At 46.9% G+C, this 19992-nt stretch overlaps 1 protein-coding gene across 15 annotated transcripts in view; it reads right to left on the minus strand.

The window, feature by feature from the left end:
- Positions 1-19992, minus strand: part of RASAL2 (RAS protein activator like 2) — a 264917-nt gene that overhangs the window by 86630 nt on the left and 158295 nt on the right. Inside the window, exon 1 of one of the 15 annotated variants that reach the window (XM_075616630.1) lies at positions 1902-2183. The exons of the other annotated variants lie outside the window; for them this stretch is intronic. Within the exon in view, the coding sequence (XP_075472745.1) occupies positions 1902-1914 (13 nt within the window). The 5' untranslated portion in view covers positions 1915-2183. Of the gene's footprint in view, positions 1-1901; positions 2184-19992 lie in introns of those variants that run through there. 15 annotated transcript variants of the gene reach the window in all.

The raw sequence follows: 19992 nt of genomic DNA on the forward strand, positions 1-19992 counted from the left end.
TGCTATATTACTACTCACACAACTCCACACACCCAGGGATCATATTCCAATTTACCACCTTTCCCACATAGGATTTATGCTGAAGGTACTGGTCAAAAGATTGTTGTATATTCATGCAGATGTGTGTTGCCTGGTGACTGTCAATGATATTTTGACTAGTCTACCGCTTGGTGTGTGATGTGAATTTTCTTTAGCTCTGTTTAGGTGCCTTTTGAACCCAATAACCCATTGTGAATTATTTGATTTACCCTAGTGTTGTTTAAGTCACTATTCTACTCATGTATAGGGTCGACAATGCATGTCGTTCCCTAGTGTTGTTAATTGGTGCTTAAAAGGGAACAACCGTGACAGGGGTCCATGCCTATTTTTTAAGTGTTTTTAATCATGTACTGTTTATTTAATTCTTCTTTGCATTGTGTCAAATAAATAAATTAATTAATTTTTTGCATACCTGAGTGCTCCCATACGGGTTACTTTTTTCTCTTTCTTTATATATATATATATATATATATATATATATATATATATATATATATATATAAAACTGGCAATACGCAAGGTGAATTCCAATTTATACAGATGGTCAACAAGGACCCCACATGCTGCTAGGAATGCAGATGCCACACAGGTTTCATATGGCTAATATTATTGCACGCATGCGCTCACACATGCAGAGATGTGGACTCGGGGCTTTGCTGGTGTTATTGAAACGATGAGGTCTTCTCATCAGTTTCCAGCTGCGAGCTTTCCGAGCACACTTTCCATGTGCCAATCGGAGAAGGTCACAAAACAGGCAACTACAGAGAACAGCGAAGGGTACAAAGTCACACGGCTTTCATGGCTTTTAGACACTGGATTCACATTCGGCGCTGGTATTATGGTTCAAGACTCGCCTCCACCTTAGGACTGTATACTGTAGCTGCCTCAGAGTCCTACAGTCCTGGCAAAGCCTGAGGGGACACAAACGCATTGCTTCCAGCATCGCAGGGGTCTAACTGTATCACACAGACCCTAAATTAAACTGAATTCGGGCCTCTTTTGTATTACCCAAGGGCCAGGGCAGTTGCTCTGCTCCCCCATCATACCCCATAGAAACAGACCGTGTTCGTCAAACATGAGAACATCTAACAAGATCACATCCCACTGTCCTGCGTCACTACACAGAATACACTCGTGTCCTGTTTATACATACTGCAACGTATCTATCGGTCCCAAAAGCCAAATAAAAACATTGGTACACACATTGTTCAGTTATACTCTGCTATACAGCCCTGCCAAATACAACCATTGTACTTTGCTACTTGTGTTAACGTGCAATCCTTCAAAAATGTATGAGAAAAGAAAGCATCATTAGCAATATTACTTCAACACAGACACGCTCCCAAAAGCCTTCTATACAAGCACGTCTCTCTGAAGTTGTACAGCGTCAAAAAGAGAGTGCGAGCCTATAAAAAGCACACGTGTCCCATAGACTTTACAGATAGTAAGCTCTTCAAATCAGTGACTTGTCCCTCGTACTGTGTCTGTTTTACCTGGAGCAGTTACCCTGGTATGCAATGCCCTATCTCATAGTGTAAACCAGGGTTTCCAACTCCAGTCTTCAAGACAGCCCCCCCCCCCAAGAAGTCAGGTTGTCAGGATATCCCTGCTTCAGCACAGGTAGCTCAGTCTTTGACTGAGCCACCTGTGCTGAGCAGGGATATCCTGACAACCTGACCTCTTTGGGGGGTCTTGAGGACTGGAGTTGAGAACCCCTGGTGTAAAGCTGTAAAGCATTACGTATGTTGTCTGCATTATATCAAAGTACAATACTGTCATGTTACAAAAGCTTCATCAACTCTAAACCTGTGGTGTAAAATGTCAAGTATCACAGACTGAGCCTTCAATATAACTGATCTTACCTGTGAACTGCATGTTGTGCGGACATCACATCGCTGGCAGCAGCACACTGCACAGAAACTCAAAGTTACTCTACATATTTGTCTTCCTGTCTGAGAGCTGCCTCACGGTGAGGAATGTAGAAAAGCCAGAGCTCAAGCTAGTCCAGCCCAATCAGCTCCTTCGCTTGGGACAGCCAAACAATAGCTGCCCTTGCTGTCTAAATGCACAGCGAGTGCAATCTTCTCTGGGGAAAAAATACTACACACACACAGTGCCATTCAAACAATGTAGCCTCTTCTTCCTCCTATCCCAAGGGTGTGTGTGCTGGAGGGGAGGTGTGTAAGGAGGGGGTGGGAGAGATTCAACTGAAACAAAACCTTTATTTTACTAGATCAGCTTGGAACCAGATCGGCGGTCGGTGGCCCGCTGGAGAAGTGTTCCCATGTCATGTTACGCACGCAGTCCTGCGGGGCTTCCAGCCTTACAGAGAACTCCCTTTGCTCTGTAGTGGTTTGTGGGAGTCATTAACCAGTAGTGAACGGCTTCCTTTGTAAAATGCCATCTAATTTCTGGGCTGCGATCAAATCAACGCCGTTTAAAAAAAAAAAAAAAAAAAAAGAGTAAATGTTTGATGGCAAGGAAATAAAAATGTTACGCAAATGGCAGTTTTTGTAGTGAACCCATCTTTGTGCTTTGGAAGCCGAGCTGCAGACTAGGGGGGGAACACTGTACACACTTTCAGCGTTCATATTTTATATAACCACCTCCTTAAAGCTGCAGTTCAAGCTCCCGTTTTTTTTTTTACTTCAATAGTTTCATGTGGGCAATCTCTACTTACCTAAAGAACTGCATAGCTGCCGGTCAATTCGTTCTCTGTCTATTGATCGGCAAAGTTTGGCGACATCTTTAAATATGGGGAATGTAAATGGTTGCTATAGGAACAAGCATGCTTGTTAAAATAGAATACAAGAAAATTGGTCTTTCAAAGTTGTTTTTTTTAAAACAGAAAATGCTAAAAGTATTTTTTCTTACTACAGAACGGATTTATTAAAAAAAACACTTGCAGGATATTGCATTAACTGCAGCTTTAATGGTTTCTTCTAGTCCAATACATAGCCACATGTTCGCACCACCTCTCAGGGTGCTGCGTCTGAATGCACCTTCTAGACAAATACAGTAAGACCTAAAGCTGCCTCTCTGACTAGTCATGTTTAATTGTACACAACAATATTGTGTTACATGCATCGTATCAAAAAAGGTGTGGGATGATTAATAAATCCAAATACACTTCGGTGCTGTGTGTGTCGGCAGCTATATAATAGTATCATGAATATATATATATAAATATTTACACACACGTAATACACAGCATGTCTGTGCATCTATACGCAGGGATCGTTGGATTTAGTTGCACATACATGAAACTACATCTATATTTTCACACAGGACTACTTTTGTAAACTTCAATGTATAGAGTCCAGACAAGTGATGTATTCTTATATAACCAAGGTAACATTATCTATTGTTACAGTTTGCAACTCAAACTGCTGGGAATATTGGCAACAAATGATCCCAAACAGGAAAGTGTTACAGAGACCTTGCACTGCTGGGGAGGTGGGCAAAAACCTGCTATAGAAATCAAAGGATGCTCAGTATATTAAAACGTATGAAAAATGACATTAAAAGTGGAATAATAAAAATACATTTTTTTTAGTATTATCTAATACTACAGAACTGATTAAAAAAAAAAACATGTAGGATATTGCATGGATTGCTTCTTTAAAAAGGGGGGAAAACCCCATATGGGTTTCGCCTTTCCCCAGAATTGTATAGGAGGGTTTGGCGGTCGCTCTGTGATTTGTTGAGCACAGGAGGACAATGTGCCTGCCACACACTCACATTGCTACTTCCATCTTCATTATCCTCATCTTTTGTTGTCCTCATCTCTGCTGTCTTTTTTTAACGGTCAGCCCTCCCCCCCTTCTACTTTGCAATGTTTCCCAGCGGGAGGGAGCTGTAATGCCCCGCACCCTCTGAGCGGCTTGGCTGGGAAATCTGCATACAAACAGCATGATGGTCCTGGAAGACGTGGTCCTTGAACACAGGCTGTCACTGGACACTACAACCTTACACTGACCTACACAAATCGGCACTTTGTAGCTTTAGGGTTTCTGTAGCCGTGGCAAGCATCTTGGTTTACCTGGCAGTCCTTGTTTGCACAGGTCTGAAGAAAAGCACAATAAGGCCAGTAATAACAGGGGGCAGCGGAAAAGTCACCGAACCTAGGATCTCTTTTAAAGCAGCAATTCTACACTCCCACGTTCCTTCTTATTTGTATACGTAAAGCATGTGACGATGTGCAATTCTACATTCTAGCCTAAACTGGCAATCGTTTGGTGCCCCCGTTATAAATCTGTAAAAATCCTGATTGTGTGTCCAACCAAATGGCTGCCTTTCAGTTCCAATCAATCTTTCAGTCCGTGAAACTCAGCAGCTACAATGTATCCTTATATAACTCAGGTAACTATTGTTACAGTTTCCAGCTCAAATTGCTTAGAATATTGGCAACAGGTCATCACAAACAGGAAAGTGTTGCAAAGATCTTGCACTGCTGGAGAGGTGCTAAAACCTGCTATAGAAATAAAAGGATGCTTTAAAACTCATTACAAATGGCATCGTTGAATAAAAAAATGAAATACATTACAAAAAGTCACTATTATCCAATACTACAGAACTGATTTATTTAAAAACAACCCCCCCCCCATAAGATCTCACATGTTTTAGTGCTTTAAATGAGTATTACAGATTAGATATTTACAGAAGTCGCTACTCTATCGACAGTCAAAACTTTCCAAAACATTAGGATGCTACAGAGACATTAAATGGTGAAACAATTGTTTAAAACATGCTTATACTTGTCAATCCCCTACTTTTACCTATTGAACGTGTTACTGCTTTTAGTTCCCCTTGGTCCTAGGAGTGGTTTGCCCTTGAACAAAAAGCTAAATACACCGTGTAATCTTATGGTCCTTCTTTGGACATCAGATATACCAAATAGCTGAGGAAATAGAACCGTTGCTGAACTGGCAACCCCAGAAGTGTTTGTTAGCACACAGATGCGCAACTGGGTGGTAATGATTTCATATTATCAGTATGTGTAGTGCTTCTCTGCACCCATGCTTAGGTCCGTAAAATAGTGGGGGTGTGCTCGCTGCGCCGTGCGCGGCAGTTATATTTGGCTGTGGTTAGCCAGCCATTGTATGCTAGGTCCGCGCGCGCACGGCAGTGAGCGTGGAGCCAGGCGATAGCGGGGAAGACTCAAAAAGTAAGTATTTGCCTCTCTAATGTATGTATGTATGTATGTATGTATGTATGTATTTATGTGTGCACAATGTTAATAAATATATTATTCTTACCAACGTGTCTTTTTTTTTTTAATTTTAAAAATATATAAACACACACACACACACACACACACACACACACACACACACACACACACACACACACACACACACACACACACAAAAGTATGCATCACGTGCACGCGTGTTAGCACAGGCGCGCGCGCCCGCAAATTCTGTAGGCTTTTCTTCATACGGTGCTATTGTTTAAGCAGTACACCCACACCTAATCAATGTAATTGGCTTTCTTAGAAAGATTATATCACTCCTAAAGATAAAACATTGTATATCTCATTTGTTTTTATTCCACATCTTATCAGATACTTATTGTTCCTGGCGGTTTGGCTAATGGGTCATAATTATTTCCCAAGAAAAACAAAGGAGAAGTGAAAGGGTTACACTTCTACATCGAAGACAAGGTTCCACAAACAGTCTTCATCTCAAAGGAGATTAGATAACCATCTTAAAAGCCAGAGAAGCATTTAAGTGCTATGTAAACATTAGCCATTAACCAAATAAAAAAAAAACCCAAACAAAAAAAGGATTTAAAAAACTGAGAACGACTTGTTTTTAGGGTGTCGATTCATGCAAGATAAAACCAAAATCAAATGTGTCACTGACAGTTTTTCACATTAGTTCTAGCTTGAACAGCCTCTTTAAAAGTAATCCCTCCTACCAGGAGGGAGGAGAGAGAGAGAACTCTCGAAAGCTTATCTTATAATATCTATTGTTAGTTCAAATAAAAAAAAGTAGCACCTAATAATTAAATACTCATTTACGCTGCACTATTGTAACTGGACAAACAAGGCTATTTCTACTTAATTCCCTCTTCGCACAAATGTTAACTACTGGCGGAGGCATGTATAATAGATAATACTAAAACAACAGTATCCCCCCACCCCGCCCCTTTTAATGTCTTTATAGCAGCCAAATGCTTTGAAGCATTTCCCCCTATTTACCTAATGTCTTGTGAACTGACCGTTTGTAAACTGCTGTTTACATAGATAGGGTGCTGATCCAGAATTCTGCCTTTTGTTGTTCTGTTTGGCTAATGATGACAGAATGATTAGTTTGAATAGATAATGGAAAGAACAATGATCGCCAGATAACATTAGAAATAGACAGGGAAAAAAAAACCAGAAGATTACTAATTTTTACACAGGGTGAAAGGTTTATTTTATTATTAAAACCTGCAATTTACACTTCCAGGGAAATTGCAGCACTTCTCATTTACGCATGATCCCCTAATTTAGGGAAACCTAAACTAATGAGCATTTGGAGGAGCATCCTGAACTAGCTCTGTTCATCACATAGTCTGTGTGCGCTTGGCATATATGTTACACATACTGGAACTCGTTTAAGAAATCATCCAAACGTGGACATGTCCGGAAGTCACAGAAAGCATGTAATGGTAGCCCAAGGTAACTTGTGAAGGCTTTGGAAGACCACAATGAGAGTCTTCGGGGACCATTGGTGGTCTGGGGACCTCAGTTTGAGAATCGTTGCTTTCATTATCCTCAGACAAAAACCTATGCATATTGTTTATTAATTCATGTAAATTTATTGGTCCCTTTTGGAGCTGGGCTTTTGGGACTGAAACTACTCGAAAAGCTATTAAACACATCTTAACCTTTAGTGAATCGGCACGCAGATGGCCCTTCATGATGTTCACCAAACATAATTGCATAGTTGTTCATTTCTAGAGCTCACTGTATCTCATTGGACCCCAAGAGGCACCCTTACTCTTCCGTATTACATTAAATAAAAATACCCCTTGTGAGCACATTCACATGTCTCAGACAGGTCTGTAACCCTGCTTTTCCCCATTATCTCTTAGCATACCAGGCTTCAACTGCAGCTAGGGATTCTGGGAAATGAAAAACAAATGAGCACACAGTGTCACCTTTCACTTCAAATCCATTTTAACATGGACCCCCTATAAGTTAGACAAGTCATGGCCATCGCTGTACATGATCCTGGAGCCAGAATGTCCATGGCACTTCGTTGTCTCAGACATGGCAGTGTGAGGGTTAATTTATGATACAATGAAAACGTATACACTCTAACCCAGTGGTATTCAACAGGGCGTCCAAGGAACCTGTGAGTTTCCCAGGTATCCCCTAAAGGGTTCCCTGCAATTTTCATGTCAATTTGAAAATTGTACCATATACAGAAGAAAGTACAATGCATGTGATCTCAGACGCGCTATTAGAGAGGGTTGGGGATCCTTACAATGCATCTGATCTCAGACGCGCTATTAGAGAAGGTTAGGGTTCCTCACAATGCATGTGATCTCAGACGCGCTATTAGAGAGGGTTGGGGTCCCTTACAATGCATGTGATCTCAGACGCGCTATTAGAGAGGGTTGGGGATCCTTACAATGCATCTGATCTCAGACGCGCTATTAGAGAAGGTTAGGGTTCCTTACAATGCATGTGATCTCAGACGCGCTATTAGAGAGGGTTGGGGATCCTTACAATGCACCTGATCTCAGACACACTACTAGAGAGGGCTGAGGTTCAATAGAATTTCACAATATACAGTAGTTATAGGGTTCCTGAACCAAAACAAAGGTTGAAAAAGACTGCACTCAAATTTACACCTACTATTTTTGTTAGGCTCCCGACATGTCGATTAGATTGTAAGCTCTTCGAGGCAGGGACTCCTTCCTCCCAATGTTACATGTATGCCTTGATGCACTTACCCATCTATATTATTAGATCTCCTGTATTGTATTTGTTTTATAATGTTGTAAAAATGGTGAAGCTTTGAGTAACTAGTTGGCTCTATAAAAATATAGATATACGTTGGACAAATACAAGTGTTTCTATTTGATTGCAGACCGGGACTGGGGATTTAAATAGCTAATGGGGGGTCAAAGCACATTGACCATGACAACATCTTGGACCATCAAGATGTCCCCTAGCTAACTGGCACAAAGATTGCCCATCTATGCCTACCCTCCCTATTATCACTTAACAATGCAAGCTTCGGCTGTCTGCTTCTACCCACAGCATTCCTTGTAGGTCAACTTCTGTGTAGCAATGGCATTGTCTCCAATTAAAACCAGTTTAATTCCGCACTCACCCACACAGTCACACAGTCACACATGCCCTCTCTGTAGACAAGTGTTCTTTCAGGAGGTTTTCACTCAACAACAAAAGAAAAAGGCAATATTTTCATGTTGACAAGTCGTAAAAGAGCTATATATATATTTAAATAACTAAGCTCATTAGACTATTTGTCAGGGAGTATTATACCCCTTTACATTATAGCAGCCTTGTTGTGCAATTGATAGGGATCTTTGGGAGACATTGTGATCTCCATGTGTGCTTTTGTAAGTCGTAAAAGAACCCTGTGCCTTGGAGAAACTCAAAGCAATCGTGCAGAACATTTTAACCCTTACTGTACTACTAATATTCAACTCCATATTGACAGTATGAGTGACAAGAAAGGCTTGTTTCTTCCCAGTTGTAAAATGTACACAGATCTGCTAGCATCGTTGGCAATATTACTTCAACACAGACACGCTCTCAAAAGCCTTCTATACAAGAACGTCTCTCTCTGAAGTTGTACTGCCTCAAAAAGAGAGTGAGGGCCTATAAAAAGCACACTAGATTTTATAGATAGTAAGCTCTTCAAATCAGTGACTTGTCCCTCATACTGCGTCTGTTTTGCCCGGAGCAGTTACCCTGGTATGTAATGCCCTATCTCACCAGGCCAGGTTTTAAGGCTATCCCTGCTTCAGCACAGGTGGCTCAAATCAGTGACTCAATCTTTGATATCCTTTAACCCACTTGTTCGTCGCCCTTGAGGACAGGAGTTGCCCACCCCTGTTCTAGATGGAAAGCTCCTTGGAGAAGGGAAGACCTTACCTACCGATGTAGCTGACGTTATTGCACCCCTTACAGTGCTGCGTTGCGTTATTTAACAGTAGTTCTATATAAAACAATAGTGAAAGAGAGAACACACGTGTTATTTATAAACATCTGCTACTGCATCTGTACTGCACCAGTACAGTATATGATAGTTACAGTATTTCTTGTATGCTTTCTTGTCTCTCGGGCCCATACTGTGGAATATGCGGCCTTATAAATAAATAGCCTTCATAAATAAAGCTGATGTACGGTGCAAATGCTCCTATGACTTACAGATAATGAACACCACTGTCCTGCCAACTGCAAACAAGAACAACGTTCAACACTGTTTGGGAGATGCAGTCATGGTCTGTTTATAGATTACATAACCCATATGTGTTGGAGAATAGAAGTACATACGTCAAGAGTTTATATTTTAGGTGGGGTCATTCTTCAACAGCCCCAAGTGCAGCTTTAGATAATTCAAGCAAAAATCATACATGCCTAGTCACGCTAGGCAGCTATGCAGGCTTTAGGTATTATAGCCTACATATATATGTGTATATATTAATCTCTCAGCAGTGTGTGTGTGTGTGTGTGTGTGTGTGTGTGTGTGTGTGTGTGTGTGTGTGTGTGTGTGTGTGTGTGTGTGTGTGTGTGTATGTATGTATGTATGTATATATATGTAACGGTGTTTCTGGCCCGGCCTGACCCACCCAATCTCACATTGGCCCCTGTGGTCTAACCGGACCCCATTACAGTGTGGATATGTCATATGGTGCACCTGCTGGCTACAGGACTCCTGAGTCTCCCGCATGATGGTGTGTGGGGAGAACCCGTCAGACAGGCAGCTGAGGTAGTGTGCTGAGTCTCACCTAGTTCCAGTGCAGCGCCTCCACCTCACCAGGGTCCCTGCGTCCGCAAGGGGATGATCCTGGCGAGGAACTCCTCCGTGGTGCTCCTCTCTGTACACTCATTCTTGAGAGATACACGAGAGGGTTTCTGGCTGAACTCATCTTTATTGACACGGCAGGGCAACTGCCCTCCACAAGGAGTATCTTCAGCCGCTCATCTCGCCAGTGCTCCCTTTAGTTAGGTATGTCACCCAGATCAGGGATTCACTATTCCCGCAGGAATCACTGTCCTGTGCCAGGTCCCTGGACACAGCCTCCCATGGAGTTACTATAACATAACTGACACTCTGATAGAACTTTAACTCCTTCCTCAGCTCTGACAAGAGCTTTCCAGCAACACTCACAGAACTCAGAACTAACTTTGCAACACAGTGCTGTGCCTTATGTAAGCTTCTGAGGCTGACACATCTCTGACATCACTAACCATGGAGTCAGAGCATGTGACCAGTCCCAGCCATACACAGAGCACCCCACCAGGGTGTGAGGGGAAACCTCCATAATTACTGCTGGCATGCCCACACTTACCAGGCCTTACTGCCAACAGGAGAGATGACTGTAGGCATTTTACATGACCGCTACATTCTCCCCCTGGTGAATCCCATCGTCCTCGCTGGGACCTAAATTTGTATACCTCTTTCCAGGAAACACTGTAACGGAAAACATAATTAACATCACACAAATTTCCTCATAATACAGTACATATGAATACAGTCATCCGCCAAGCCCGCCCCGACCAGCAGCCACGAACCCGCGTAATGTCTCAGTACCCCCTTAATAATAGTGATCTGGGTCAGGTTTCCTCACTTCCCGGTTACCCATATCCAGGACCGTAACATAATAATGCCTAGGTGATCCTCTCTCTGGCACATAGGTCACCCTATGTTTGTGAACATTTCTCCCTATGCTCCACACTCGCATCAGGGTGTCTATTCTTTCTTCCGCCTTTTTACCTACAATGTCGCTCCCCCTATTGGTTAAGTACAGCTCTATAGTTTCTTGGAGCCACGTTTCCCTATTGTCCTCAATTTCATCCATCAGGGGCTCCGGAACATAGGGATACTCCAACCCATGGGATTTTTTATATTTGGCTATTATAGCCCTCTCTGCCCTACTGACCCTGGTCAGATCAGCATTACCTGCCCTCCCAGGTAACACCCATGATAGGGGCTCATCAGAATCTACTGGATCTGATAGTGTGTCGGGACCCATGGGCGCTATGTCCCTACGCTCCAGCTGGAACCACCTCTTCTGTAGTTCCCTGTCCCTCTGCTCTGGTGTAAACTCCCCCTCTTTCCACCAAAAGTCTACCACGTCCTCCCGCCGGATGAGGAACCGAGTACGGTCCATCCATGCGGAGTACCCCTCAAATAGTGGAGCCCACCACCGGGTCTCCTTAAAGGGATTAGGCCCTGGTTCTCGGTCGTCATCAAACGAAAACACCCCTGACGACCTTGTGGATCGCGGTTTGGACCACCTCGAGGACCCCGGAGCCTTTACTGCCGGTTGGGGTGCTGTATCCGCCACCCTCAATTCTCCTCCTCCCCTTGAATCACCTTCCGTAGCTCCACTGAGCTGCCTCTCCCCAGTCCGTTTTTCCTCCCCCCCCAAAGGTATGTCCACAAGTTCCAAGCTGGGCGGTGAACCCGGTGACCGTGTGATAGGGGTAGGGGCATTAGCTAGGGCATGGGGTTGGGTATAGGGGCAGGGAACGGGACCCCACGGGGTTACGACCCGCTCCTGGCTGTCCGTAGACTGGTCCAAGGATGATGTCTCACCCTCCTCAGTCCTGAGATCGCCTCTCCGATTTCTGGGCAATACGAGCGGTCGGGGACCTTCCCCCAATCGCCGAAGCGTCGCTGCTTCCCCTTCCTGGGTTCCGCCGTCGCCACCGGAAGTGACGTCCTCCCCGGAACCGGAAGCGTCGCCATCTCGCGTTGGACCCCCATGCGGGATCTCTTCTCCCACGACATCCGGTTGCTCCGCCGTCGCCACCGGAAGTGATGCCGTCCCTCCACGTGCGCGTTGGGCCTGGCGCGGCCCTTCCAGCGCTTCGCCGTCTGTTGTGACCAGGTAAGAGATAGGGCTTTTTGGCTTACCCATCCGCAGGGGTGTAGGCGTCTCTCTCCCATCTCCGCCAGGTCCTGGGATGGCGGGACTCCGTCGGTCGGATCGCCGATCTGCGGGGGACGTCCGGTCACTCACCCCACGGGGCGTCGTTCTCCCCGTCTGTCTTTTCCGCTCCGTTCTTGCTACCGCCAGCTCACGGAGGTCCTCATCAGAGTAGTCCCCTCGCCCCGACCTAGGGGTCGCGGGGCGTGGTGAAAGTCTCTTTGCCCCTGTCGCGGGGTTTAATCCAGCCGCCTCAATGGCCAGTGACCCAGCCGACTTGACCGGCTCCAGTCCCCTGCCTCCGGGACTCGCGCGGTTGATCCACAGCGCGCCCGGGGACTCAGCAGAGCGCCGTGTCACATCCACCGGGGGGTCAGCAGGCTGTATTGGAACGAATGTGGGCATAGGCCACAGATACAAAGTCCCGCAATGAGGGCAACGTGCCATCGTATTCACTGTACCTCCGGGCAGCCCGCATTGTAGGCAGAGCCCGACTACCGTCTCTGTATTGGCCACCCTCACCACCAGCACCCCGCCGGGCACTGAGTAGGGCTGGGTGGAGACCATAGTGCCCACAGTGGAGGAGCAGGCCATTCTTTGTACAGGAGTCACTTCCTGTACAGGTCTCTCCTTCTCTGTGGTTCCTCGCAACTGACTGGTGGAAGTTGCTGGATCCGCCACTCCCTGCTTCGGCTCCTCCCTTCTCTGACAGAGTTGGAACCCGCCCCCAGGGGTTGCAATAATGGGCGGGTCCCACAGGGGAATATCATGCCCCTTAATTAAGGCCGCACCTCTCTCAGTCCTGGTGGGCGCGGTCTGCGTTTTCGCGCCAGTCTCCTCCCCAGAGCTGAAGTCCTTTCCCGCGGCTAGTTCCCGCCTTCTCCTTGCAGCAGCTTTTTGCACAAGGTACCTTTGCTTGCAAATCACCTCCACGGCCGGAACTACTTTTTGTAGTGGCGCCGTCTGGATATCAGTCCCTGGGCCCAGTGGGTGCATCCCCACAGGCCATAATTGAAAGTCACTCCCCCTGGTAGAAATCAGGGGAGGGTCCCATAAACTCAACGGTTGACTCAGCACAGGGGCTGAATTAGTCACTGTCCATCCCGGCGCAGCCATAGCTTTCGCGCCATGCCCCCCTTCAGGGCGGGGCTCTGCTGTTCGCGCCATTCCCGGCCAGCTCTGTGCAAGTCCTGCAGCAGCCATTTTTTCTGTAACTGTCCCATGCGGTTTCCCTAGCAAGCGGGAACCGCCATTTTGGTTGGTTTTTGCACCCAAAAAGTCCATTCGTTCGCTCTCCTCACGGGGTTCTCCCCCAATTATAACAATTTCTTCACACTCTTCAAGGGTGGCCCCTCGCTGTCCCATACAGGATAAAAACGGGGCAGCCATAGCCTTCGCTCCGCTCCAGAGCAGCCTGGTCAATGACAACTCGGCGACAGTCTGCTCTTCAGTGGGTTGCACTCCACGGGTGCCCTCCCCATCAGCCTCTGTCCGCCATTTTACGTTCTCCGCGCCACGCGGCTCCTCCACTCTCTCATAACAGTTGTCGTACATGAGGCTCCACTCTGCGGGGCAGCCACCACACCGGTACAATAAAGATTAGCTCGATGCACCACCACATGTGTACTTTATCTAGGTGTGACTCAGGGTTGCACTACCTCAGGCTAGGCTCACTCTCTCAGTGTCTGCTGTGACTCCTTCCTCCCAGTCTGTGCTCCCTACGGTGAGTGTCTGGAATGGCTAGGTACTCTGGCTGGCTCTGCCATGCAGTACTTGGGGCGTCTACCTGTCTTGGTCAGCCTAGCGCAGACCCTCTCCAGGACTCCTGACCAAGTTAACAGGCTGTCCCTTCTGGCATCCTACCAACTAGCACTGCCTCAAGGTGACTCGGTCAGCTATAGCCCGCTCCAGACCCCTCACTCCCTTCAGGCCCCTAGGTTGTCCCTGCGAACTGACAATATCCCGTCAGCCCCCTGACCACCCCTAGGTCCGTCCCTACGCAGCACAAAGTGGCAGCAGACACTCTCCCTGTTTCCCAGTGACCTAGCTAAAAGCCTGTCCTGTTGACGGATCTGATCTCAGCAGCTCGCCTCCAAATGTAACGGTGTTTCTGGCCCGGCCTGACCCACCCAATCTCACATTGGCCCCTGTGGTCTAACCGGACCCCATTACAGTGTGGATATGTCATATGGTGCACCTGCTGGCTACAGGACTCCTGAGTCTCCCGCATGATGGTGTGTGGGGAGAACCCGTCAGACAGGCAGCTGAGGTAGTGTGCTGAGTCTCACCTAGTTCCAGTGCAGCGCCTCCACCTCACCAGGGTCCCTGCGTCCGCAAGGGGATGATCCTGGCGAGGAACTCCTCCGTGGTGCTCCTCTCTGTACACTCATTCTTGATAGATACACGAGAGGGTTTCTGGCTGAACTCATCTTTATTGACACGGCAGGGCAACTGCCCTCCACAAGGAGTATCTTCAGCCGCTCATCTCGCCAGTGCTCCCTTTAGTTAGGTATGTCACCCAGATCAGGGATTCACTATTCCCGCAGGAATCACTGTCCTGTGCCAGGTCCCTGGACACAGCCTCCCATGGAGTTACTATAACATAACTGACACTCTGATAGAACTTTAACTCCTTCCTCAGCTCTGACAAGAGCTTTCCAGCAACACTCACAGAACTCAGAACTAACTTTGCAACACAGTGCTGTGCCTTATGTAAGCTTCTGAGGCTGACACATCTCTGACATCACTAACCATGGAGTCAGAGCATGTGACCAGTCCCAGCCATACACAGAGCACCCCACCAGGGTGTGAGGGGAAACCTCCATAATTACTGCTGGCATGCCCACACTTACCAGGCCTTACTGCCAACAGGAGAGATGACTGTAGGCATTTTACATGACCGCTACATATATATAAATAAAAAATGAATAGATACCGTTCTGTGGCTAACAAAATGCTTTTATTTCTGTGAGCTTTCGATATACACTGATCTCTTCTTCCGGCGATGTTACAATGAATAAAGCAAACAAGGTTTAACTTAAAACAGTGTCTCTGGAATGTTAACTGTGACTGAAACCTATCCCTCCCCCTCTGCAGTATGCGATTTATGACTTGAGATGTTACATGGTCCCTGAATGTTAGTGATGTAAGAGTGTGTGTGTGTGTGTGTGTGTGTGAGATTGTGTAATTATGTAAATTTATAAAGCGCCCAAAGAGTATACAGCGCTTTACAAAAGGGGTGTGTGTGTGGAGTGGGAGTGTATATATATATATACATATACACACACGCGCACACGTGCTCCTTGTGACTTTATTCCTGCTTTACAAGCTACCTTACCTTTCACATACTTCATGGGGAATTCTCAAATAAGTGTTTTTTTTTTTTAGAAATGACTCAGAACGGTTTTTCATTGTTCGTATGAGCCGCCACCAATAGCCGCGCGTCCTGCATATTCCAGGACTCTTGTGTCGTCCCATGCTGCAGCAGCGTCATTTGATTAAAAAACTTTGGTCATGGCCCCCAACAGGGGGAAGCCCGGTGGCTGGGGGTGCCCGGACGGTGCTGGAAGTTGTTCCTGGCCAGAGGTTGGGGCCCAATATCTGTGTACGACTGCCCTGGCTCTTCCCAGATGTTGCGGCCCTCTTCTCTCCCCCCTCCACCCCCCATGCTGGGTACCGGAAGCTTGGTCTGATTTCCGGGCAGGCCCAGCATTCCGCGCGTACTAGCAGGAGAGAGGCGCCCAGCACAGGAGAGAGGCGCCCAGCACAGGAGAGAGGCGCCCAGCACAGGAGAGAGGCGCCCAGCACAGGAGAGAGGCGCCCAGCACAGGAGAGAGGCGCCCAGCACAGGAGAGAGGCGCCCAGCACAGGAGAGAGGCGCCCAGCACAGGAGAGAGGCGCCCAGCACAGGAGAGAGGCGCCCAGCACAGGAGAGAGGCGCCCAGCACAGGAGAGAGGCGCCCAGCACAGGAGAGAGGCGCCCAGCACAGGAGAGAGAGACAGGCCTGCAGCAGCTCCGGAGAGCCGGGGGCCTAGCGTGGGAGAGGCAGGCCCAGCACGAGGCCGCAGCAGCTTTGGAGACTTGGGGCAACAGAGGTCCGAGACCAACACCAAGGTAAGTGTTTGTATTGTACGTATTGTTGGGGGCGGGGGGGTGGAGGGGGAATAGTGTTGTATGTAGTATGTATTTTGGGGGGGGGGGGGGTTGTGTTGTATGTATTTCAGGTGGGTAGTGATGTATCTATTTGGGGGGCAGTGATATATCTATTTGGGGGGTGTAGTGATATATCTATTTGGGGGGTTAGTGATGTATCTATTTGGGGGGGTAGTGATGTATCTATTTGAGGGGGTAGTGATGTATCTATTTGGGGGGGTAGTGATGTATCTATTTGGGGGGGGGGGTAGTGTATCTATTTGAGTGGTAGTATTGTATGTTTTTGGGGGTGGGGGTTAGGCCTGCCCCCGCTGCCTACTACAGCGCCCGCTGTGGCGGACGCTGCACGGACTAGAGCCCTCCCCTCATTGGCGCCGGGCCCGCTGCGAGGGGGGGCCGCAGCGCTGGGGCGAGGGTTGCTCCTGCTCTCAATAGAATTGAGAGCAGGACTCGCGACGAGCGATACGGCATGCCCCCGGCGGTTCAGCCAATGAGGGCGAACCTGCCAGGTGACGTCATGGCCGTGTCCCTGTCACTCCCCCGCCACGCACCCCCCCCCCCCGGTCTCTCTGCCTGCAGTGAGCTGCAGACCGGGGAATCGGCTGCACACGCCGCCAATCTCGCGGGCGCGCGTTGCAGCGGAGTTACCGGGGCCTTAGTGTTGTCAGGTCTTAAGGATATCCCTGCTGCAGCACTGGTTGCTCATTTGAAGACTGCACCACCTGTGCTAAAGTATGGATATCCTTAAAACCTGACCTGTTGGTGGCCCTTGAGGACTGGAGTTTCCCACCCCTGCTTTAACCCCTCTGGCGGTTAACAATCAGCAAAGGTTGAAGTCCTCTACCTGCGCAGCTTATAAATGAGCGCTTAATGCTCGCTTAAAATCGTGCATGTGACGAATGAGGAAACCGATGAGAATTACATCCTTTTACTCCTACAAAACCCATCCAATTCATCGAGCCCCTAGTGGCTACAATTAGAGAGGAGGTCAACATACAAGGATCCCAATCGCTGGAACAAACTACAGTATAAGCCTGAGCGCATAGACACTAAGCCCGTGCGGAGGCGTGTGCGGAGGCTGAGGGAAAGCGGGTGCTTTCCCTGGACTGCGGATGTGTCTAGGGGCGGGCCTGTGATGTCACGGAGCTGGTTCGCCCTCATTGGGCGAACCGCTCACGTGACCGGCCCTGCGCGCGTAATCTAAAATTTGCTTGAAGGCTACGCTTCCGCAAGCCTGCGGAAGCGTGCGCGAGCCCCTGCTAAAGCCGCTCTCATTGCAGCTGCAGGGGTTCACTGACACGCGTGAGCGCGGGTCAGCGGCTATGCGCTGACCATGCCTGCGGCCTAAGATATCCCTATTTGCGGATGATGTTATATTAACCCTAGCCAACCCAGTGAAATCTCCAACTTATACTAGATCACTTTGGCAAAGTCTCGGGCTACAAAATTAATATTGATAAATCTGAAGCCCTAAACCTAACTCTCCCATCCCCAGAAATTAAGTTACTGCAATCAAATTTCAACTATAAATGGAGCTCCACATATATTAAGTATTTAGGAGTTAAGATTGCAAACTCCGACGAATCTCTCTACCAGTGTAACTTCCCACCCCTTTTTGATAAAATTAAAAAAGACATTTACAGACATGGAATATCCTGGATGGGGACAATTATCTCCACCAAAATGAACGTGCTCCCCAGACTTCTATATCATTTCCAAACCCTCCCGATAAACATCCCCCTGCCTGAGCGAACAAATATTCAAAACCGGATACTTCAATTCACCTGCAAAGATAAAAGACCGAGAGTGGCAAGATCGGTAATGCTAGCCTCAAGAGCAAGGAGGCGGCTTGGGGGTCCAGAATATTATCAAGCAGCCCAATTAAAACAAAGTAGTGATATGGAATAATTACCCAACAACTTGCTGCTGGTTAGGAATTGAAGCTTACTATGTGAGACCTCTATCTCTCACAGCGGCTCTGTGGTCCTCAGGAACCAGGGAGACGACGCTAATTGCAAGATTTCACTTGGGATCGATGAGCTGCACATGGAACATATGGTCCAAAAATAAGAAATTTGCATTAGCTTCCTCCCCATGCCAGAAACCCCCCATATTCAATATCCCAGAGTTTCCACCTGGTTGCTCCCAAAAGCAATTAATCCAATTTAAAAATCTTAATATCAAAATAGCAGCTGCCCTGGTAGAAAAAGGGAAGATCATGTCCTTTCAGGAACTTCAAAACAAATACCAAACACAAGACCTTCAGCTTTTCAATTTTCTTCAAATTAGACACTTCCTCTCAGCAATTTCTCATAAAGCAAGCTTCCCAAATGTATCAAAATTCGAAACATACTGCAAAAAAGGCACCTACCAGAGAGGTCTGATATCGGGAATATACGCGGGAATAGAATCGTCAGTAAATACCCCAGATCATAACTACATGCTAAAATGGGCAGAAGACCTCAATGTTGAGATAGATAGGGACGACTGGGAGGATATCTGGGAATCGGCAGCTAAAACTTCAATTTGTACAACAACAAAGGAAAATATATACAAAATCCTATTTCAATGGTATCTAGCTCCTAGTAGGCTGAGCCTGGATCGCCCGATCTGTGTTGGAGGGTGTGTGGGGCTGAGGGGAGATATGGCCCACATTTAATGGACATGCCCGATAATCCAGAATTTCTGGTCTATGGTCCAAAATATAATCCAAGAATTCTCAGAACTGGGAATCCCTCTAGACCCGTTGACTTTTTTGCTAGCTAAGCCAAAAGAAAACCTCCCGTCTCCCATGGGGCGGCTGATCTCCTTTATTCTAACCGATGCTAGATGTTCTATAGCCGCGGCATGGAAAACAATCAACCCCCCTTCCAGAAGAACCGGCACTAAAAGAATAAACAAGGTTATGACCATGGAAAAATTAACAGCCCAATTGAAAAAGTCCATCAAACCGTTTTCTACAAAATTTGGGAGCCTGGGCTCCAGAACTAGGACAATGTAGAAACCAATAGAAGATAAAAATGCCTAATCTGATGATAAAAGTAGTAGGCTTTTGAAAATAAGATGGTGTCGGATGGGCTGGGGGGCTGGGTGGAGGGGCGGCATGTTCCCGTCCTTCTCCCCCTCCTCCCTTTTTGTTCCACCCGTCCCCTCATTCCGTCTCTCTTTAAAGGGTCCCCACCCATTCCACACCCATCCCCCCTCTCTGGCTCTTTCTTCTTTTCTTCTCATCTCTCTCTGTCCACTTTAAGTTTCTCTCAGGGAATATAGAAATGTTGACAGCTACAATGTACAGGGAGGACGGGCGGATATAAAGCACGTTTAAACTCTCAAAACCACAAAAAGTGAATAGAAACTTAATCCCAAACGGTGAAATGTATGTTATAATTCCAGATCTTGTACTCTGTCTCTTGTCCCTGATGTTCTGGGATCAATGTACTGTAAAAACTTGTATATCCCTGTAAAAAACATACAAAAAGATGGAAACAAAAATAAATTCCATCCAATTCTGTGCACAGATGGAGGACGCGATCTGTTGTTGCCCGGACAGCTTTTGCATGCTGCGGTGGAAGTGGCAAACAGCCGTGGGATGCAGTAACTTATCCTGGTGACAGGAGTGTGTTTTTTCAATTAAAAATATTAAATTGTGAACACCTTTCTCTATGCGTCAACGC

Source organism: Ascaphus truei, chromosome 10 (assembly GCF_040206685.1).
Source record: "Ascaphus truei isolate aAscTru1 chromosome 10, aAscTru1.hap1, whole genome shotgun sequence".
NCBI classification, from domain to species: Eukaryota; Metazoa; Chordata; class Amphibia; order Anura; family Ascaphidae; genus Ascaphus; species Ascaphus truei.